Source organism: Neomonachus schauinslandi, chromosome 10, assembly GCF_002201575.2.
Source record: "Neomonachus schauinslandi chromosome 10, ASM220157v2, whole genome shotgun sequence".
Lineage (NCBI taxonomy): Eukaryota > Metazoa > Chordata > Mammalia > Carnivora > Phocidae > Neomonachus > Neomonachus schauinslandi.
Window position 1 is genome coordinate 48,704,362 of NC_058412.1, and position 24,136 is coordinate 48,728,497.

A 24,136-nucleotide genomic window follows, 5' to 3' on the forward strand; every position below is an offset into this window, starting at 1 on the left:
ATCTGGGGGTTGTGGGATTGAGCCAAGCTCAGCGGGGAGCCTGCTTCTCCTCCCTCTGCTCTCGTTCTTTCTCCCACTCCTGCACCTTCTCTCTCTCTCATTCATAAATGAGTAAATAAAATCTTAAAAAAATAAAAGCCGGGGCGCCTGGGTGTCTCAGTCGTTAAGCGTCTGCCTTCGGCTCAGGTCATGATCCCAGGATCCTGGGATCGAGTCCCACATCGGGCTCCCTGCTCAGCGGGAAGCCTGCTTCTCCCTCTCCCACTCCTCCTGCTTGTGTTCCCTCTCTCACTGTGTCTGTCTCTGTCAAATAAATAAATAAAATCTTTAAAAATTAATTAATTAATTAATTAAATAAATAAAAGCCAAGCTTTGAGGGAAAAAGTGTTCTGCATTTGAAAATGCTTCCTTTTACTTCTGAAAAGCAGGGCTGAGAACTCTGAGAAGTTTATTATATGTACAGTAGAAAAACACAGGCCCAAGGGGAGTCCCCATGCCCCGTGGAAAAGGGGGAAACCCGTGGGACAAGGAGCTTAAGGAGATGTGGAAGGTAGAGCCAGGGATCAAGATGTTGCCTAGACCCCCACAAAAGGACCCAGTACCCTACCTCACAAGAGCTCAGGCAGGAGGGAGGGGGGAGGCTGAAGGGGAAATGATGGGGAGCCCACACAGGCCTGTACCTCCTCTGCATTTCGAACTCAGAGGGGAGCCCACCTCTCCAGATGGCCTTCACAAGCAGGACAACAGAGGGGAAGGGGCAAGGCAGAAGGCAGCCTGGCCTGACGAGGCAGCTACCGCAAGGCCATACTATGTGGACAGCAGGCCAGTGCCTAAGAGCCAGGCCAGGCTCCCAGGAGGAGATAGCAAGGGCCTGGACAGGTGGACAACCTCACAAAGAGGTGACCTGGCAGCCAGGCAAGACGAGGGAACTTGCCCCAGAAAATGGCCCACGGCCTCAAGGCTCCTCTTCCTGCTAAACCTCCCAGCCCCTGAAAGACGTCTTGGGAAGAATGAAGAGAAGAAATGACCTATGAAGGAGGTTGAATTCTGATGAGGAATTTGAACATTTACCATAAAGAGACTGTTTTAAAGCTAGAAGAATCTGAGGTACCTGTCATTGATTAAGTTTTTCACTCCCCACACCCCTCCACACCACACCCCACAGCAAGAGGAGGTCAGTTAAAAAATAAATAAATAAAGCAAGTTGCATTTTCCGCACATCTGAGTCTCACGCGTGCTAATCCACCCTCCCCGCTGGACTATGAAAGGCATTAGGTGGAAGGGGACGAGCGGGAGGGCCCCACTGCTCTGTGGAGCTCTGCTCACCTCCTTGGGATTGTCCCCTGCAAGGCGGAACTTGCGTGGCGTCTTGCTGCGAGCGTATTTGCAGCCGTTGAAGTACATGCTCCAGGAACAACCAAAGGAGAAGGAGGCACCGCAGGTGCTGGGGTCTTTGCCTTGGCAAGCGCAGGTCCGGCTGCAACACACGTCACGTGTTAGGCATGCAGACACATTTTTTTGTTCGGAAATCTTCCTCCCTCTCCAGGGGGAGGTCCTGCTGAGGCCTAGTATCCATGGCCTCCCAGTGACTGGGACCACATCCTTCCCTGCCTTCAACTCCTTTCCCAAATGTCCTGGGGTGGAGAATCAGCTCCCACCCCTGAGCCTGAAGGTCTAAGAATCTGTTGTTGGGAGAAGCTCAGGGGTTGTTTGAGGTAAGTGGGAAGAATCTAATCAAAACCCCAGTGAGGTTCATCCTCTGCCTTAACTCTAATATCATGACAGCTTCCGACACATTCGACACACACAGGGATGTATTGGAACACGCCCGCTTCCTTCAGGCCCAGGTGCTTCAGGCCTTTAAACACATAAACACAGACATGTAATTGTAACTCAACAGCTAATAAAATCTGGAAACAATCCAGAGGCCCCTCCACTGGGGCATGGATAACGAGCGGTGATGCATCCAGCAGCAGCATATACTACTCGGCTGCAACAAGGAATGAGCTACTAGCCCACAAGCCCAGGTGAAGCTCAGAGACGCTGTGCTCAGGGAAGGAAGCCAGACCCAAAAGGCTACACGCGGTCTGGTTCCATTTACAGAACATTCCTGAGAAGGCAGACCTATGGGGACATGAAGCACGACTGGTGGTTGCCAGGGCAGAAGGAAGGACTTGCTTCTAAAGAGGTGCGGGGGAACCGGGGGCAACGATGGAACCGTTCTGTATCTCGGTGGTGGCAGCTACAGGGCTGTGAACATTTGTCCCTCTTCACACTTGTACACCTGAAACTATTACGCTGTGTGTTAACTGGCATTTAAATAAAAGCTTAAAAAAAGCCCAAACTCTTCAAACCGTATACCTAAAAGGATGAATTTTTATTTATTTATTTATTTTGTAAAAACACCTTAATTTAAAAAATGGGAAGAGACCCTAGAAGGGCAGGTTTCATGACCACCACTGACACCTTACACTCGCGGGACACTCACATACTTTTTCACAGTTGCTCCACCATTTAGAGCCCCAGAGCCCATGTGAGGTTCAACAACAGCGAAGCCAAGCCAAGGCAAGAGACCCTCTCCCGCCAGCACCGTAAGAACCCAGGTCAGGATTGTGGGGCAGCTGCTTTCATCACAGTCCTGACTGCAGGACAGACAGGCCCCAGGGAAGGGGGGGCAGAGTCCCCTGCATCTGCTGCCCAAGGCCCTGCCGATGGCCACCTGGCCCAGCCGCCCCCACCCTTGCACGCGGGGACCACCCCCCGCCCCCCAACCCCCCGCTCCCCACGTACTCATCGTTGAGGCCACATCTCCGGCTGGTGGGGTTCCCGTACTTCCGGAGGGTGTCGGTGAGCTCTTGGTAGAGGGTGTCTCCGAGGCTGCGGGGGATGCCCTCCCAGGCCAGGATGAGGATGACAATCACCGCATTCTGGCAGTGGTGGCCCGCCCGGTGCCGCACCAGGCACAGCAGCTTCTCCTCCAGCGTGTGCCTGCGGATCACCTGCGGGGACACGGGGCGGGGTGGGCACTGTTCACTGTCAGAGCCTGGCCCCCACGCTCCTCTGCCTGGGACGCCACACCCCCCTCACCTCTGCCGACCAGACCAGGGGGTGCAGGTCTTTAGGGCAGTGTCGACAGCAATCATACAAAGAGACCGTTATCATTAGGGAATAATGAACACAAACGTTATTTTTTTAAGAACAAAATAAAAAACAATTACTACAAAATCTAAGTTATTGATGAGCTGCATAGGCTTAGCACTAAATATAGAGAGATAAAATTGTGAGCCAAAATACATTGAGATTTTTTTTTTTTATGTATTCCTAAAATATTTGCAGAGAAAATGCTGCTTATCTGTATGATTTTAGTTACAAAGCAAGGGCTTTGGTGCTGTGGAAGTTTTTGGCAGTTTCTCGAAACATGTCATTACCATATGACCAGGCAGTGCCACTCCCAGGAATATACCCAAGGGGACCGAGAGCAGGGCCCGGGACAGGGGTTTATACACTCGTGTTCAGAGTATCATTATTCACAGCAGCCAAACAGCGGAAACAACCCAAGTGTCCATCAACAGATACGGATCAACAAAATGTGGCCTCTCCATACAATGGAGTAGTCGTCAACCTTAAAAAGGAAGGAACATCGGACACATGCGACAACATGGATGAACCTGGAGAACATCATGTTAAGTGAAATAAGCCAGACACTAAAGAACAAATACCGTATAGGATCCCGCTTACAAAGAGTGCCTGGAACAGTCAGATTCACAGAGACAGCAAGGATGGTGGCTGCCAGGGACTTGGGGGGCAAAGAACGGGGTACAGAGTTTCTGGATTCTAAAAGTTTTGAAAATAGAGAGTGTGGTGATGGCTGCATAAGAATGTGAATGTAGTTGGTACCACTGTGCACTTAAAAATGGTTAAAATGGCTAATTTTAGGTTATGTGTAATTCAACACAATTTTTAAAAATTAGTAATATACCCCAAACCAGTGAGCTGTATACTTTGAATGGATGAATTGTATGGTATATGAATTGTATCTCAATAAAGCTCTTGAAGATGGGGCGCCTGGGTGGCTCAGTCGGTTAAGCGACTGCCTTCGGCTCAGGTCGTGATCCTAGGGTCCTGGGATCGAGTCCCACATCGGGCTCCCTACTCTGCGTGGAGCCTGCTTCTCCCTCTCCCACTCCCCCTGCTTGTGTTCCCTCTCTCGCTGTGTCTTTCTGTGTCAAATAAATAAATAAAATCTTTAAAAAAATAAAAAAATAAAAAAAATAAAGCTCTTGAAGAACACAAAAAGCAAGGGCCTGGGGCTCCGCGCTGCACGGCTCCTCAGCCAGGCTCTCCCCCAACCCCACTCTCACTCACTCCCAGAACTCTGACCTGGCTCCCAAAAGGATATGGCACGGCGAAGGGCCCGGGAGCTGGGGGATGAGGTGGCTGACCTCCCCTAAGAACCCCAACTAATTCTGGGAGCTGATGAGGGCCCATGAAGAGGGGAAGGAGGAGGGCAGACTGGGAAGGGCTTTGAGGGGACAAGGACTCAAGGTGGGGGTTCCACAGAGGAGTCTACACAGGGGGCTTTCCTAAGTAGCTTCCTGCTCTAGAAGGGGAGCAGGTGGTTGGGGGTGGGGGAGAGTGACAGGGAGACCACTAACAAACATAACAAGCAAAAGTGGATAAAGTGCTGAACTAGGGCAGTGGGGAATGTCACGGGAAAAGGAATGCATTCAGACACACTGAGGAGAAAGGTGGCTTTGGGACCATCTGACTAGGGGCTGAGGGAGAGGAGAAAGTCTTAAATGGATTTCCACTTTTGTGGCAGGGGAGAGTGGGTAGGTTGTGGGTTGTTTCGTGGCGAGTTAACTGGGAACGTGCCGGGGCTGAGAGTGGCCAGTTCTCGTAGACCCCAGTAGCCTGGGTCTGGGGGTCAGGAGATGCCTGGGCTGCAGACACACTCGGTCCTGAGTATGTCAGTGCAGGGAGACATCCAAAGAGGCAGCCAGCCAGGCAGGACAAATAAGGAGAGTGGGCCAGCCGGACAACTGGGGAGCAGTGTGGACCATGGCCACGTGAAAAAAGCACTTGCCCCTTCAAAAGAAATAAGCCAGGCCTCCTCTCCATCAGCCACTGCCTGGGGAGAATTTCAGCCTCGTACAGCCACCTCTCCCCATTTTAACAAGAAAACAGAGATCCAGACTTTACATGCAACCTCTCCCTTTAAAGAGTTGAGCATCGGGGCGCCTGGGTGGCTCAGTTGGTTAAGCGACTGCCTTCGGCTCAGGTCATGATCCTGGAGTCCCGGGATCGAGTCCCGCATTGGGCTCCCTGCTCGGCAGGGAGTCTGCTTCTCCCTCTGACCCTCCCCCCTCTCATGCTCTCTCTCTCTCAAATAAATAAATAAAATCTTTAAAAGAAAAAAAAAGAGTTGAGCATCTAATTCAATGTTTTAAACCATGGTAAAACATACAGGACATAAAATTGACCTCGGTGGCCATCATTCAGTGTAAAGTTCAGCGGCTAAGTACGCAGCCGCCACCAGAACTCCATCCGACTCTACGATGTCCTCTCGTCCCAAACAGAAACTCTGTACCCATGGAACACTCTCTCCCCTCTCTCCTGCCCCAGCCCATGGTAACAACCACTCTACTTGCTGACCCTCCGAGGAGTGTGACTACGCGCAGAACCTCATACATGTGGAATCATGCGGAACTTGTCCTTTTGGGACTGGCTTAGTTCACTTAGTGTAACAGCCTCAAGGTTCATCCATGTTGCAGCAGGTGTCAGAATTTCCTTCAAAATTTTAAGGGGCACCTTGCATGCTAAACAAAACACATCTCTGGCCCACGAGTTCCTACTTTGAGCCAACCCAGGGAAGCATCGGTGACATCATTATTTTTTTAATTTTTTTGGGGGGGGGGGAAGTAACCTATGACCACGTCACTAAGTCATGCCGTGAGAGGACTCGCTGTGTGACTGCCCGGCCTCCGCAGACTGAGCCAGCCGTACCGTGAGCAGCTCTGCATGGCCCAGGTACTGGTAAGACAGCAGTCCCTAGGGGTGCCTGGTGGCTCAGTCGTTATGCGTCTGCCTTCGGCTCAGGTCATGGTCCCGGGGTCCTGGGATCGAGCCCCGTGTCGGGCTCCCTGCTCCACAGGGAGTCTGCTTCTCTCTCTGCCTGCCGCTCTCTCTGCTTGTGTGTGCGCGCACTCTCCTTCTCTCTCTGACAAATAAATAACACTCTTAAACACATATACACACACACAAGACAGCAGTCCTGTCACCGGAGTTTCTGAGGCACCACTGTCAACGTCTGCTCAGCGCACAGGGCAGGGCACTGGCTCATGGTGCCCACGTGTGATGTGTGTTCAGAGCACGCAAACATTTGCCAGTCCAAGCGGACATCAAGGCCACATCCTTTTGGTTTCCCAAGTGCAAACACATAAACATGACAAGCACAAGCAGACAGCTCTCTGTGGCCACACCCTCACAGGCCTATGGCTACACTCAAAAAAACCGTTAGAAAACTAACTAAAGTGGAGCTCCCTACCCGCACTATGAAGGAAGCCAGCAGGACTGAACGCACAAAATGCAAACGTGAAAGGCCCATGGAAGGGCAGGAGGACACCAACACCCGAGCATGCCAACACCAATGGCTCACAAGCCACCACAGAACCACAGACAGCCCGCTCAGATTCTGTGCAGGAATTCCCTGGTCACTGTACCCAACAGAAGCCCAAATCTGTCTTCCCGCAGCTCCCACTCTTGGTACTTAGTTTTGAGCCCTGGGTTTCCCCACGAGGTCTGTTCCACCGTGCCCTCAATGGGCCTTCAAATACCTGCCTTCTGCCCCCGGTCATCGGTACAGGCTGGCCCAAGCAGCATCTCCATGGGTCATAGTTCTACCGAAAGCCCACTTTTGCTGTCCATGGTGTTTGCTTCTGGCGTGTCTCCATTTATACTGAGCCTTAGGAATGAGACCTGGGTCACTCCCTTAACTCCCACGCTTGGCGACTTCCATACCCCGTACAGGCCACCTTAAAACTGACAATTACCAGTGGGCTCCCTGGGCCATCCCACTGCTTTCTTAGATCCTTCCCTCAACACACATTTACTAGGTACCCATGATGAGCCTCAACTCTGTTCCCAAGGTCCTGGCCAGTCAAGTCCCGAATTTGCCAGGCATACTACTTTTAGATGAACGTACTGGTTAGGGGTTCTGGCGGTAAACAAAGACATGAACCTGGTTGGAAAGGAAAACCCAGGCTCTAGACATAAGACCAGAGGGGCCGGTGGGCAGGGAGAACCATGGGAAGTGTCCTCCACCACAGGCAGCTAGATGCTGCCACTTGCCCGTAGCCATGCTGCCACCAAGAACAATCTGCCCTTCTTCGCATTTATGGGTCGCCTCTCCGTGGAGGGGGGCAGGGAAAGGGGACACCTGTCCCTTTGCCAACTTCCAGGGAGGTGTAGATGAGCTCTACCACCAAAACAGATAGGGTATTTGGTGGCTGTGTAGGCAAACCAGAGAAGTCCACTGCACTAAGAGAGATGGCTAGAAAAGAACACCACACAACTCAGCACCACCCCTCTTCAAAATTTTAAGCTCACGGCTACCTGATGACCCCGTGGCTGCTCTCGAGGACGGATTCTGCAGTGATGCTAAAGATCTCCGGGAGGACTAGAAAGGCAAGGTCAGAAAACTGTGTGTGTGGCGGAGGGAGTGGGGGTCTCCGTCACTGCCGTTCCCCCTGCTGAGACACTCAGGCTGCCTCACAGGCAACAGCGGCTCAGAAGTCACGCAGATGCACGACTGTCCCCGACCCTGCCTGGAGGCCTAATTCTTCTGGACGGGAGATGGGAACGCCAGTAGCACGTGCAGGGGCAGAGGAGTTAAATGGTCCACAGTGGGGCCCAGCCTGGAGTGAGAGGACATCTCTATGCCTCCCCTCAACGATGTCCCTGAGCCACGGGGAGAGTATGAACTAAGCACACGGACTAGAGCATGTCTGAGGCCAGCCCAGGATTCCAGGGGCTGGCGTTTAAACAAAACGAGGACAGATAGCTCAGGCTGGGGGAAAACGACCTTAACCAAGCGCAGGTGCCGGCTCCAAAGTTCCCCTGGACAGGAAGCGTCTGCTTGCTCTACACAGCCCTGGCCTGGCCTGTGGCGAGGGCAACGAGGCACAGCCCTAGCCGCAGGGGCTCGACACTCACCCACTTGGCGATGGGACAGCCGCGCGAGCTCTTGCCCTCCTTCCCAGTGTAGATGACCTTCTCGATCCGGATGGCTTTGCCCTTCTCTCCGTACCTGGAGACGGAGACAGAAGCCACCATCAGCACAGTGGAGCCCAGAGGAGAGCAGCTTATGGTAAGAAGGCAAGCCTCAGTGTGCTTCAGCATGGGTTTTGTTACCATGGGGTTGACAGAGAAGGAGAAGAGTTTAAATGTTTGTTGTGTGCTGAGAGCCTCTGGAGATCAGCCGCCACGTACGGGTTCCCAGGGCCTCTGGCCCATCTGGCCCAGCTCTGTCCCAGGGCAGAGGGGGCCGTCAAGCACAGCGTCCCTGAGGATTACCTCCGAGCCTCCAGGAGGGTGCTCAAGCCAGTGGCTAAACATGGGCCTTGGTACCCAGCCCTGTTAGTTGAGTCACTCTGAGAGTTGGTGATTTGTAAATTCAGTAGGCAGAAAAGGTAAACGGGGAAAGCCTTGTTTTCTTTCCACAATCCCCAGCGGACATCTGAGCATGAGGAGGACAGACAGCTGAGGCCGGGGGAAGGGGCCCTCCCGAGCCCCAGCTGTGGTCGTGCCACAGCCCCGGACAGCACGCACATCCCGCACACACGCTTGTCCTGGTCTGCGCATGCGCGCACACGCAAGGATCCCGAGGCCATCTCCTCCAGAGGTGATGAAACCACGGTCCCCGGAGCTGAGCAGCCCAGCGCAAGGCCACACAACTCCGGTGCCAAGGGCAACGGCAACTGCAGTGCCGGCCGGCCACGTTCTGCCTACAGGACCGTAGCCACGTGACTGAACTTCTCTAGGCCTCCATTTCCTAACCTGTAAAACGGACTTTGAAAGTCCAAGTCTTAGACTTGGAAAGAGAACAAAGATCGTCCCCAGGGGGTGCACGGTTTCAGGTGCTTTGAAGTTCTTGGCACGAGGGAAGGGCTCACTGAATATTAATTCTCAACAACCTAAGTAGCCATCTGACTGAACCGTCTTATTTGTAATAGCTTTTTAGTTTCGGGCACGAAGTCCTATCACCTGCAAGCAGGGTCCGTTGTCACCTCCTCCTGTCCACTCCCCACTCCCCGTTTCAGGCTCCTGTCTCTCTGTACCAGCCAGGGCTCCGGAAGTGCTAACAGGCACCCTTCCTTATTTCTTGTCTCCACTAACATGCTGCTGACTCTTCATCACTGAGCGTGAAGCCAGCTGACTTCGGGAAAGAGACAGAGACTGCCTTACTTTGAAGGCGTTTACTAAGGGTCTCCTGTTCTAAGGATTTTTAATCAAGAATTATTACTTTTATCAAAAGCACTTCTAGCATCAAAGGACATAGATGCCTGAATGGGTTTTTTTTTCCTTTCATCAACTGATATGGTGCGGTATTTTAACAGACTGTCTAAATCAAACTATCCTTGTATTTCTGTAATGAATCCGAGTTGGCCATGCCCTATTATTTTTAATATACTATTTAATAGAGAGCAATGTTATCATACCTGCTCCAGTTTACATATTCTCTACACACGCACACACACAGTTACACATACAGGTATCCCTCACTTTTCAGAAGTTCATGTTATACCACTTTGCTCTTACGAACACCTACATCAGCCCCTAGTTTTTGGTAACTGGAAGAAATCCAAAGAGAATTTCTGCTTTTACAAAGAAAGGCAAAAAGCAAAAATTGTGTTCAGCGTTTTTTTCGCAATGAGCCATTATGGAGGCAGTGCGAGGCCCGAGCACGGGGGCAAGAGTGGCCCCGTTGAGCTCCTTCCCCAGGAAATCCACTCAACATCCCAGTACCCAGTTGCCAGAGCTCTGAACTGTGTCTGTGAGCATCTATGCTTTGTCTTGATTTATTCTGTGCATCCATTAGCCAGATGTGTCTTAAGGTATCAGAGAAGCCTAAAAGAGGTTATTTTGGGGGGGGTCCAGGAATGCTCAAACATTTTTCCATATAAGTTAAAGGTAACTGCTTCTTCACTTTACTGCCATTTTTGGTTTAGGAAAGTTTTCCAAGGGATGCTCTACTTCTGGATAGTGAGGGAGACCTGTATTCTTTATCTCATCTGCTCCGCTTCCAGGATTCTCTACACCTCTGAAATAACTGTACAAATACACCAAGACTTAGGAACAAGATAGTCATTGTTGCATCAACTGAAAAATTAGAAACAACTTCAATATCCAGTATAGGACTGGCTAAATAAAATATAATAAATTTCCATATAATGGAAAACCATGTAGCCATCAAAAAGGATTTGATATAATTATATGCACTAACATGGAAGAAATTAAGTGATGAGGGGGGGAAGCAGCTGCAAACAGTAATCCCATTTGGTTTAAAATTTATATACATATGTGTAGCTATAAATGCTTAGAAAAAACTGAAGGGTAAGCATGTTTCTTCTGGATAATTGCTGGAGAGCTTTATTCATTCTTAGCTTTTTAAAGAAAGACTTTTATAGACAGGTTCTATTTTTGTAATTGGGAAAGAAAACAAATTATTTTTTAAAATACCGATGTACAGTTTCTTTGAGCTCATGGAGATCTTGAGTGAAACAGAGAAAGGGTTTCTGAGAATTAGCACGTGAAAATTCTATGGCTATGTGAGTCCCTTATAGCATGTGTTTGGGGACAGGACTCTGGGGAGTTGACATGGTATGGCCTGGCTCCAGAGGAAAAGACCAGATAGTGCCGCTTTTGTTCAGTTCCTGGAAAACTTTCAATTTCACAAATATTTATCAGGAAGTGGCCCCCAAGTGCAAAGCCTGGGTACTTGATGTGTCCTGGGGTCACTGTGGGAAGAACAGCCCGAGGTGTCCATGCTGCTCTCACCGAAACAGACGGGATATCGTGTTCCCCACAGGAGGGTGAGCTGAGGACACTGACGCGAGCTTTCTGACCAGTACCTTCCCCACCATCCCGCCCATGTGAGAAACACTTCCTGCACTGAACTGAATATTCAAGAGCAAATAAAAGGGCCAAGCACTGTCTGAACAGCTAGACCTTTTTTTTTTTTTTTTTTTTTAAATCAGAACTATGTCTGTGCTTAAAGACAACCAATCAACTCTGGATTTGGCTCTTTTTTCTTAAATGTCTCACTCGATGGCCTATCCTTAAGATGATATTCTAGAACGTCTAGATGATGTTCATCCCCGTAGACAGATGAACTCCTAGACCCTAGGCAAAGTCTGAAAGGATAGGCTGAAACCTTATTCTGAGGGATAACTTGATCATCTTAGCAAGTGGTTCTCAAAGGGTGGTGCTGAGACCAGCATCACCTGGGAACTTGGGAGGAATGCAGACTCTCGGGTCCCATCCCAAACCTGCTGGGCAGGAACTCTGGGGTGGGCCAGGGATCTGTGCTTTCATGAGTCCTCCGGAAGACTTTGAAGCATGCTCAAGTTTGAGAACCACTGATCTAAAGTTGGACTTCTTTGGAGTTACCTTTATCACACAATAATGAGACTAGTTCCCCTAAACTCAGAGGCTGTGCCAGCAAGTCCTGGTTCTCTGTTTTTCAAATAAACATTGAATGAACTCCTAGGCTACACAGAATCCCCTTCCAGTTAGAGGACCCAGGGCTCTGCAGCACACCCTTCTCAGATATGAGTTCAACAACTGACTCAATTACCTATGTCAATGGGGACCTGGGTTCCCCACGTGTGGAACCCATAAATAAATTGGGAAAATATTTAAGATTTGGTTTTGACCTCCCCCTCCTTTTTCCAAATCTTTACCAGAGAAGCTAAAAGCACCAACGTCTCCTTGATTTCAGTTCGCTTCCCCTTCCTGACTTTGGCCAACTTCTGGTGGTAGAGTGGTCCTGCAGAGAGAGGGTCGGGGGAGAGGTCTAGGGAAAGAGACAGCCTGGACCATTCACAAACTAGACCCCCAGCCTGGTGGTGTTCACTGATCATTCATTCCTCTCCTTGTTCCACAAGAAAACTTTTTTAAAAAGAGGTCTATAAGATAAAAATAACAGGTGATGAAATCAGAGTATAGGGGGAAAAGATGCACATCATGTTGGTATGCAAAATGCAAGCAGTAGGGTCTTGTATGTATTCTGAGAGATGGGCCTAGAAAATTTCATTGTATGAGAAATCCAGCAAACTAATGAAGACTCCTTTGGGTCATATCAAAAGGACTCAGAAGTGAACCTGACTAGGTTCCCACGGGCCAAAGATGAGAAATTACATTCCTCCTAATAGGGGTACACAAATCTGGCTCTAAGCTTACCAGCAGCTAACGAAGATGGAAACGCAATCTGTTACATAATTTACAAGGTCCTTAAGATAAAAATAAACCAGCTGCTGAGGAAAAACACAAGTATTCCTGGTCTTGACAGGAATTCCTCCCTTGGATCAGTTTCTGAAGAATCTACAGTTGGCTGTTATTTTTAAAGCAATGAGGGAAAAAAAAAAGGACAAATCTCAACTTTATCACTATCTCCTAATCCTTGTTTCAAAACATACTCTTCTGTAACTAAAAGTTATTTAGAGAGCTGTCTAGAAATTTTGTAAAATTGTTACCAAGAAACAAACACAAACAAAAACTGTCCCAGATCAATGTGCACATTGGACTCCCCTGCAGCCCTCAACCTGCAAACAATAATGTCAAGATTTCCTACAAGAAAAAAAAAAAATCACTGGCCAAAATGCTGGCTGCCCCAACCTTGGCGCTGCAACGCATATGTGTGTTGGCCCATGCAGGCGGTGCATGTACAAAACACACCCTGTCTTAAACGTTTCGTTCTCATGGACTCGGAGGTACCCTTTCAATCAGACTCAAATGTGCAGATCGGGTCTTTGATCAAATGCTTTTCTGATGGGCTACTTTGAATATAAATGTTTCCAGATGGTACAGGACAATTAAGAGTCATTACAGGAGATCACAGTCCTCCATCCATCTTACCATTTATTTATTCAGGGATGCCATTACAGTTTTTCAGTTCAAAATCACGTTCCCTGCTACATTAATGACAGGATTCTTTTGGCTCCCCTGATCAGACAAAATATGGTTCCCAAATCTGTGGGAACTCTGAGCCACTCAGCCTTCCACACATCTGTATGTATATGTACACGCAAACATATTTGTCTACATAATCTTTGCCTTTACTATTAAAATACTAATGCTTGTTATAAAATTTCCACCAGTACATATGTGTTTGAGATAGACCCCCAGATGTGGTCCTTCCCTGTAAGCACTAAGTGCTTTCCAGACATCGATTCAGCTTCTCTTCATTATTCTCCTAAAACATACGTGTACTTCTATCATCTCCATTTTGCAGATACAAAAACCGAGTCACAGAGAAGTAGAGCAACTTACACAAGGACTCAGCAGGAAGGGGCAGGGCCAGGATTAGACCTTGAAGTCTAGCTCCAGTGTCCACATGCTCTCAATCACCAAGCTATTTTACCCTTCTGTACACTGGAACTCGTGGCATTTATTATCTGCTGTGAACACGTACGTAGATTTTAAAGTCTCTATCTATACAAACTGCTTAAAAAAACAAAACAGGGCTGTTAAGGAAAAACCCTGTAGTCTTTAGTTTGAATTCTAAGTGTCAAGGTAACCTCCGATGTATTTGATCACTAATCAATAACCAAAAATAAAAATCCGACCCATACATCTTAGCTCTTTCTACTGAAATGGCCTAGAAGTCACGGGCAAACCTAGTACCACAGTTTGTTTCCTAAATACTTCTTCCCCCAATAGAAAGGACCTGGACTTCTTGGGTAAATGCAGAATGCACGCCCCAAGCATAATGACATACGAGGAATCGAGAAAGCTATCAAAGACTCCTGGGACAGCGTCAGAACGACTCAGGACACAACCTGAATAGACACCCACTGGCCAACGAGGAGATACTCTATTCCTCCTAGTGGAGGCACAAAATACCACCTATGAAGTCATTTTGAAAAAAAGAAAGAAAAAAAATTATCCAATTCCCATGACGTCTTTAGCTCTAGCTGCGAATTTATAGGCCATAGCGAGGGCAGAAGGACACAGTGAACGATACTGTAGAAAAGCCAGCAGCAAAATTCAGACCTCGGGAAACACTATGGGACACAGAGTCATTTCACCACATTTCATCAATAAAAAAATAGTTCAAGAGAGAGAGAAGGGCAGGGGAGGGGAAGACAGAGAGGGCAGACCTACGGAGAGAGAGAAACCCGTAGTCAACCTTCCACAGTCTGGGTATCATGACCTCCTTCCTGTACATCATCCGGTACGAGGCAATGACAATGAGAGGCGCTTCAATGCCATGCTCTCTTAACAACTGCCCACCTCTGCTTGGACACCTGGGCGTCACTCACCGCTCCTCCATGAGCTCCCGGATAGAGGCTACCGTGGGGCCAGATCCCAGGTGAGTATAATACGGACCTTCATCTTTCTCCACTATTTGTTCTGCAGAAACACAGAGTAAACATTATTTGGAGGCATCGGTTCATCAACATCAATTTAGAAAGGCAAACCACCAATAGGAACATTAATGGGCACATTACAAAACAGGAAATTCAAATGGCTAATAAACATGTGAAAATGTGTTCAACTCCTTCAGGAATCAGGAAATGCAAATTAAAATCACAGTGCAACACCACGGCACACCAGGCAGACTGGCAAAAACTGAAGAATCTGGTAAGATCAAGTGTTGTCAAGATTGCGGTAGAACCACTTTGGAATTCAGTTTACCACTGTAAGCATTCTAGACCGGGGTAGGCAAACCACTCTACTCCTAGGAATATACACAAAAGAATAAAAAATAACGACTCACTCAGATACTTGTAGGCCAATTTCACAGCAGCATTATTCACAAGAACCAAAGGGTGAAAACAACACAAATGTCCATCAACAAATGGACAAAATGTGGGGTAGCCACACAATGGAATATTACCCAACCATAAAAAGGAATGAGGTTCTGACACCTGCTACAATGTGGATGAGCCTGGGAAAAATGATGCTGGGTGAAAGGAGCCAGACACAAAAGAATAACCACTGCATGATTCCATTTAGATGAGATGCCTAGAACAGGCAAATTCCTAGAGATAAAAATTAAACTAGAAGGTACCAGGGCTAGCAGGAGAGGAGAAAGGGGACTTACTGGGTACTGCCCTTCCATGGGGTTGGGGGGGGGGGGATGAAAACGTTTTTGGAAATGGGTAGTGGGGATTGGCTGCATGATGTTATGAGTGTAGTTAATGCCACTAAATTGTACAGTTAAAAATGGTGAAAATGGCAAATGCCATGTTATATATATTTTACCGCAATTTAAACAAAAAAAAAAAGGGAGGGAAGTACTGACATGCGGTACAATGCGGATGAACCTCAAAACCAGGATGCGTGAAAGGAGCCAGACACAAACCATCGCATACTGTGCGGTCCCACTCGCGGGAAATACCCAGAATGGTGAGAACACAGACTGACAGCTGCCAGATGCTGGGTAACTGCTGAACGAGTACGGGGTTTTGTTCTGGGGCGAAGAGCACGTTTTGGAACCGGACAGAGGTGGTGGTTGTGCACTGTAAATGTACTAAATGCCACCACTCAAGTGCTTACTTTCCAATGGTTAATTTTATGTTATAGGACGTTTGCTGCATTTTTTTTTTTTTTACAACAGGAACAAATTATTGATGCACACAACCTGGATGAATTTTAAATGAATTTTTCTCAGGGAAAGAAAGGAGACCCAAATGACTATGTAATAGCAGCTTTGGAAAAGAGTTTTGACTGGCTACTATATAAGGCTGAAAACAAAAAGAACTTTACACGAATACTGTAGTGGAGCTTGTTTTATGTCTAAAGAAATGTGACAACTAAGTGCAATGTGGTATCCCGCACTGGTCCTAGAACAGAAAAAGGGCATTAGTGGAAACACTGATGAATTCCAAAGTCTGCAGTTCATAGTATTGTACCAACATTAATGTCTGATTTTTAAATGCTCCGTAACCATGTAAGATGTTTACATTAGGGGCAGCTTGATAAAGGGTATACAGACACTCTCTGGTTCCAATTTTGCAACTCTTCTATAAATGTAAAATCATCTCAACATTAAAAGCTTTAAAAAAATAAAGAACTAGGCAGCGGGCCCTACTTTGCCGATTCTGTCCTAGAAGAAACCTTCGTTACATGCATCAAAACACATGTTCAAAGATTTTCATAGTAACCTTGTTTTCAATAGTCAAAACTGGAAACCTATAACCCAGCAACAGTGGGATGGATAAAGTGCAGCACAGTCGTATGATAGGATCTATCTAGCAGTGAGAACTGACAACCTTCCACAACATGGTTGAACACCACAACATCACAGTAAAGGAAAGAAGCATAGCAAAGAACAAATACAGTAAGATTACATTTAAGTAATATTAAAAAAAAAAATAGGCTCCACTAAACTATACTGTTTAAAGACACATGCAGAGGTGGTAAAAATTACTAGGTTGAAATATGAAATTGCAGACATTCAATGGCTTTTTACCTACAAACAATGGTGATTTTGTATGGTCCAATCTTATGATAAAGAAAAACAAGAAAATCATTGTCACAAGTCAAGAGAGTGGTTGCCTCTGGGGGATGGAAGAGGAATGTGAATGGGACGGGTGCACAGGGGACTTCTGAGGAGCTGGAAATGGCCTATTTCTTGATCTAGGTTGTGGTTACACAGGCATTCATTTTATAAATTTTCATTGAGTTGTATGTGAATGTTTTGCGTACTTTCCCCATATATATATGTCACAATTCTTTAAATGTAAAAACACTGTCATACCTCTTTTATACAGAACATTATGCTCAGCTTTATGGGGGTGAATTCAAGATAGGATAATATCTGATTGCTGCCTTTTAAAAGTTTATGGTCTACCTGGGTAGATAAGATCCACACATAAGAAGATACCTAATGGTATTTCAAATCAATGGGGAAAGATTAATTTTTCAATGCATGGTGTTGAGACAACGGGGGAAAAGTCTGATCCATACTTAATAACTTACCCCCAAATGTATTCCGAAGAGTTGGAAGATTTAAATACAAAAAAAGTTAAACTATACAAGTTCTGAGAGAAAAAAAATGGGAGAGTTTCAAAAATATTCATAAAAAGGGAAATCTTCTCTAAGTATAACATGAAACTCTAAAGCCCCCCCCCACATACATACAAATCCTGATAAATTTAACTAAAAAAAAAATTTATAGTACTAACTATCAAAAGACAAATAACACACTGGGGAGAAATATCTGGAATTCATACCAGACAAGAGGCTAATTTCCTTAAAATATCAAGAGCTCCTATAGCTAAATAAGGTCAATAATTCAAGAGAAAAATTTAAAAAGGATAAAAAGGATAATGCAAATGGCTCAAACATCTGTAAAGCTACAATAAGGTATCAGTTTTCCCTTTCAGAGGAGTCACCATCAATGTCCTGTGTTGGTGAGGGTATAGGAAAACAGGCAGTATGGAAAGTAACTTAGCAATATGTTAAAATTACAAATGCACATGAGTCCATTTGACTCAGCAATTTCAAAGAATTTCAATTCTTATAAGAATTCATTTCTGGAAATTTGGATATGTGAAAATGATATGTATATACAAGAACACTCACTGCATCATTTGGAATGGCAAAATATCAGAAACCTCAATGTCCATCATGATTCATTATGTATTCTAAAGACACTATGGCACATCCATATAATGAAATGCTAAGCAGTATCAAAAGGAATCAGGTAGCTCTAGATTTACTGACAAAAAATGACCTCCAAGATATTTTAAGTGGGGAAAAAAAAAGCAAATTTCAATATTGCATGTATAATACACTGTAGTCCGTGTATACGTGCAATCACACATACATTAGTGTACATACGTCACACACACACTACAGGCGAGCAAAACGGTGTCTGGGTCACTACCGACCCTGAGAATAAGTGTAAGAGCAAGTTTGTGAAAATGAGTTCAGCTGTGTTCCTGGCTTTAAAAACAAACAAGAAGGGGTGCCTGTGTGGCTCAGTCGCTTAAGCATCCGGCTCTTGATTCTGGCTCAGGAGCCAAAATCAGCTCGTGAGATCGAGCCCCGTGTCTGGCTCCACATGGGGTGTGGAACCTGCTTAAGATTCTCCCTCTCCCTCTGTACCCCTCCCATTTCTCTCAAAATAAAATAAAATAAAATAAACAAACAAGATAACAAAAACAAAACAAAATAAACAAACAAGAAAAGGTCTGCAGAGCTTTCAGGCCACTATGAAGCTGGGGAGGTCCCGACCAGGCTGAGGATGTTGATCTCACTGAACTCCCAGCCCTCTGACATTTCCCTGAAGCCCCTCAATAAAAGGTTTGCAATGGTGTGTTGCAGTTCAGCCGATGAACTGACGGGACGTGCCTGCCTCTTTTGGCTTCTGCTCCTGGAGGCTCTTCATCCCCCACTAATGTCCGGGGTCAGGCTCTTGCCCGAATTATGGGCATGATCTCACTGATCTCAGCCCTCCTAGGTTATCCTACCCAATTCCACCAGTTTATACACCCCTCCCCAAAAATCTGATCACACCACTTCGCACTGATGACCCCACGTCAGACCAGAGAAAGAACCCAAATTCCGGGGCAGAGTCCACAAGGCCCCTGTGGAGCGCCCCCTGCACATGTCCCAGCCCTGTACGCGGCAGTGGCCAGCACAGCTCCTGTCACACAACTGGGCAAGCCCTCCGTGACTTCAAACAGGCTTCCTCACTGACAACAGTGCCCTTCCTCGTTTCGCTCTTTGGAAAAGCTCCTCTCTTAAGGTCTAGTTTAAACGGCACCTCTTCTCTGAAACGCCAGTGCACTTCTCAGGTCCACTTTCCCTCCGGATCCCCAGAGCACCTTGCAGACAACAGAAACATCAAGGCATGGATCACAGCATGCTTTTATTGTTAGCATGGCACAGCAGAAAGAACACGGAGTTTGCAGAGCCCTGGGGAACTGCGACGAGTTACCTTCCCAGCCTCCAATCCTCATGCCTTCCTGCACAAACTACACTCAGGGCTCCGTGCAGTCCTTGGCGCATCATACGAACTCAATAGGCAGCTGCTGTCCAGGCTCTGCCAAACAAACTGTGTGACTGTGGCCAAGTTACACAACCCTTACGAGCCTTAAAAGCAGTTAAAATAATGTTCCTACCTTACAGAATTGTTGAGGATGAGATGGGATGTCACCTAGCACTGTTCTCAACCTATCAATTGCTTAAAATGTTTCATGAATGAATGAATATTTTCAACTGAAGGATTAAAAATGACTTGCTCCAAATATACACTATTTTGAACATAACACAGAGAGGATTGCAGAAAGAAGCATACGGAGTGGGGGTGGGAGGGAGGGAGACCAGGGGAGGCTAGGGAAAGAAAATGTAAGAATGTGGGTGTTGGAAGTAGTGGTCTGAAAGCTCTTTATAGGCGCTGGGAGACTACATGGTATACAGAAAATAGAATACAAGAAGATGCCAGAACTTCTGGGCTCTATTCCAGCTTCTATTGTCTGGAGAAAAGTCAAAGTAATGGATTGACTGCAGGATCTTCCACTGGAACTGGAACATAATGTAGCTTTTAGTGACTACCTTCTGCCCCCAATCAGAAAAAGCTCAAAACTTACCCAGTTAAAGGCAGAGAAAGGAGATTTTCAAGGAGAAGATGCAAACCAAATCTTGGCCACTTCACCCCAGCAGCTAGGAAAAAAGATACAGATCCAAAACCACACCAGCCTCCACAATGGACAGTCAGGTTTCTTGGGGAAGGCCGCTAAAACGCAAAGGCAGACGGAGCTCTGAGAGCCAAACAAAAGCAAAGTCATTCTTTCCCTTTTGGCAGTTTACAAGGCAGCCCAAGGAGTCCTTCAGAAGCATTGTTTCCTTTAACTACATCCCTTTTCCTGATTCTATACCTATAAAAACATGTAAGATAGATAGATTGAAAATAATAGAGATAGATCCCTTTCCTTGATTATATGTCTGTATCCGGGAGAAGATATTCTATGGAAAAAAATTAAACTTACAACCAAGTATGCTCAGTTATAAAACTAGTATACATTTACAAATTTAATTATTCTCATGTATATGTTTATATATCCATAAGGTTATGTATCTCATATATATTTACATAGATGTGAGAAAATACATCTCATTATATATACATATACACACGTATACATATTTATATGTGTGTATACATGTGTACATGTATATATACACGTGTGTGTATACATACGTGTGTGTGTGTGTGTGTGTGTGTGTATCTTCTCTGTAGCAATGGGTTTGTACTTGGTTATGGTGCCAGACAAGTGACAATACTTTGCAAGGCTGGGGTAATGTTCTATAGAAGGCAGTACATGCTCTGAATCGGCGAGCAATACATACTTCTGTTTTTTCATAGTAAAATAAGGTTTATTAACCCTTTTTGGTGCTGTTTAATGCTGTTCATCTTAAATTCAGTATGTGAGTTTACCCTATTTACATTTATTGCCATACGTATGTATGGTCTTCTGTCATTTTAGGACATGTTTTCCATGCTGGGTCTTTGTTTTTTTTCTTTCCTGTCCTTTGTTACAGGTTTTATATTTTCTTTTACTCCCCACCCCCCACTCCTGGTAATTTAGAAAAATCTATAGTATGTCTTTAGTAATGCTCATTGTACTTTTGCAGATAAAGAAGTTAGCACCCTTACAATTTCTCCTACCTCCTCCTTCACCTTGTCTCCTGCTTTTTGTGGGTATCCTCGTGAACATATTTTTTCCTCTCTGTTATCAAAGAGATACTTGATATAAAATCTCAAATATAAGTATATAAATTACTCTTGTTTTAGAAAAACAATTATCACAGTTATTTAAATGCAAACTTCACATTTGAATGCATTTAGTGTTCACTACCAGTCCCATGATATATATAACTTCCCCAATCCATTACTTATCTGATTCATCGCTAGAAAATTTGAGTTCTTGTATATTTGGAAATGTTTTAATGAAGCTCTCACATGTGAATGGCAACATAACTGGGTACAGAATTCTCAGGTCAAACTTCTAATATTCCGAGAACTGCAATACACATATCCAACAACAACAACAAAATCATATCCACCATAAATAAAGAACCCTTGCCAATCAGTAAGAAAAAGACAAACACATAGAGAAATGGGCAAATGGCTTGAATGGGCCCTCTATAGAAAAGTATGAACAGGTATGAAAAGGTGCTCAACCTCGTCAGTCATGAGGGAAATGCAAATTAAAGCCATGATGAGATACACCTGCTGCACCTACCACAACGGCAGGAAGACCGTTGATCCTATTTCCTGGTGAGGACGTGGAGCACCGCTGGTAGGAGTTTAAACCGTCACAACCACTTTGGAAAACGAATAGTAGCAACTTAAGCTGAAATGTAAATATGTAAACCCATACATCCATGTTCCAAGAGACATATAGAAGAATATCTTCTATCAGCATGATTCATAATAACCCCCAGATTGGAAACAATCCAAATGATTACCAATGGTCAAATGGATAAACTGTGGTATATTCATAAAACAGAACACTATGTAGCAATGAGAATGAAGAAACTACCGGCACTGCTGCACACACACAGATGAACCTCACAAACACAACGCAGAACAAAAGAAGTCAGAATATAAAGGAACACATACGTATTTATGATAGGATACATATGCAATTCAGGCAAACCGATCAGTGTGGTTAGAAGTTAGAAAAGTAGTTACGTTAGGACAGGGGTTGGCAAACCTTCTATGTGAAGGGCCACACGGCATTTAAGGCTTTGCAGGGCATGTAGTCTCTGCGACGAGTGCTCATCTTTGCTGATGTGGTGAAATGCAGCCACGGATAATACATAAACAAATGAGCATGGCTATGTTCCATGAAAACTTATGGACACTGAAATTTGGACTTCATCTAATCTCCATTGAGTCATGAAACCTTACTCTTCTTTTGATTTTCTGGGGGGACCATTTTACAACATAAAGATTGTTTTTAGCTCACAGATGAGAGCCAGATTTGGTCTGCAGGCTACAGTGCGCTTTAGCGACTCAGGTGTAGGTGAGCGGGCGTGGGGCTCCTGAGCGGCTGGAAAAGCTGTTTCTTGATTTAGACGTGGTTACAAAAGGATGTGCCCTTTGTAAAACTTACTGAGCTGTACACTTCAGGTATATATACCTTCCTATATGTCTTTCAGTTAAAAGAATGTTTTTTAAAAGTATTTTTTTTAAGTTTAAAAAAAATGAGCACAGGGGCACCTGGGTGGCTCAGATGGTTGGGCGTCTGCCTTCGGCTCAGGTCATGATCCCAGGATCCTGGGATCAAGCCCCATATCGGGCTCCTGGCTCAGCGGGGAGCCTGCTTCTCCCTCTCCCTCTGCCTCTGCCTCTCCCCCTGCTCATGCTCTCTGTGCCTGTGTCGCAAATGAATAAAATCTTTAAAAAAAAATTATAAAAAAAAATGAATACGTGTGACTTAATTTTTCAGTTAATATATTTGTAGGTGATTCTTCATCCTTGAAATTCAGTAAGTTGGTTGGGATCATGATTTATCCATTTTTATTCATTTTCTTTCATTTGAGAAAAGTTTTCTATCCTTTGACTCTTGCCTTTGCTCAGTTTGTTCCAGGCTCTTCCCCAGTGAATGTTGCCAGCATCCCTGACAGGGAGTTTGCATCCAGGACCCCTCCTCCCGCCTCTCTTCTGGTCCCCTTATCTCCCCACTCTGGCTAGGACCATTTCTGTTTTCTTTTCCTGTTTTGCAGTGACCTCCAAGTCCCTCTTCCTCACTGATTTGCTTTTCCTGTAACTCCGATGCCGCCTTTTCCAGCTTCTGGTGCAGCTGTGTGTGCTTTGTGCAATGGCATGCTTCTGGAATTTAATCTGCACCTCGCGTGGCTTCTTTGTAACTTTATTCTAGCACCTCATCTTTCATTTCCTGTTTCAAAGGGAACCTTTTTTTCCCCCACCTTCCTTGACGGCACCTATCAGTTCTTCAAATGTTTGGTTTTTTCTAATGTAAATTTTCATTCTGAATGTTGGACATCAATCCCTCTACTTTCCCCACAGAATCTGAATGGGTTGCATGTTGGATTCTTTATTAATTAATCTTTCCATGGAAAAGTTTCTCTCTAGGGTTTCTACCCTCTGGTACTACATTTTGGACTGGACAACCCTGTGTTGTAATGTCCTGTGTATCACTGGAAATTAAGCTGAAGAACTGGATGGTGGAGAGGTTTCAACTATTAGTTCAAAAGTTCAGCAGCCTGAAGGGGGATGGGAGGAACTGGGGCTGGCTGTGGACTGTTACAACTAGGAAATTTCATCTTCAGGCATTGTCTGTCTGGGCCAACACCTCTAAATACGGATGTATGTTTGTGTGTTGAGGGCTGGGTTATGCTCTGTCCTGATGCTAGGATTTTGGTTTATTTCCTCATATGGGAGTGAGCTGGTCACTCTGATAAGTTAAAATAAAGCCCCACAGATTGCAGGATTTTTGTTTGGTGGTTCAGCAAATATTTCTCTGTGCACAATGGCCTTTGTCTGGTGCTGCTGGCCCTCGGCTACAAAGCTGGCTCCTAGGATATGGTTTCCAGGCCCTCAGGCCAACCGTCCTCACCCTATACCTCATCCCCATCAGAAACTGGAATAGGGAGGGAAAAGGGGCCTGTCTGCAGTCCCCATTTTCCAGAGAGCATGCAGCCCATCTCTCCAAGCTTCAGTGTCCCTCTGAGACTCCACTATTGTTTCTCCCCACACTGTGATCTGTATACCCCATATCATCCTTTATTTTAATTCAACTGATCTTAAGCTAGTAGACAGCCCCCGGCATTCATGGTTTAAGAATGGGGCTATTTCCAAACTTAAGCAGATGAATTTTCTCTTCTGTTTGGTTGTTGTTCCCTTCACCAGGCTTCAGGAAAGGGTTCT

General features: G+C 45.8%; 1 protein-coding gene across 4 annotated transcripts in view; it reads right to left on the bottom strand.

Annotated features, from left to right (window-relative positions):
- TET3 (tet methylcytosine dioxygenase 3) overlaps window positions 1-24,136 on the bottom strand; it is a 96,999-nt gene that overhangs the window by 15,351 nt on the left and 57,512 nt on the right. For all 4 annotated transcript variants that reach the window (XM_021699247.2, XM_021699249.2, XM_021699248.2 and 1 more), the window contains 4 exons: window positions 14,544-14,634; window positions 8,215-8,308; window positions 2,791-2,999; window positions 1,327-1,477 (listed from right to left, as the gene is read on the bottom strand). In XM_021699247.2, the coding sequence (XP_021554922.1) occupies window positions 1,327-1,477; window positions 2,791-2,999; window positions 8,215-8,308; window positions 14,544-14,634 (545 nt within the window). The remainder of the gene's footprint in view (window positions 1-1,326; window positions 1,478-2,790; window positions 3,000-8,214; window positions 8,309-14,543; window positions 14,635-24,136) is intronic.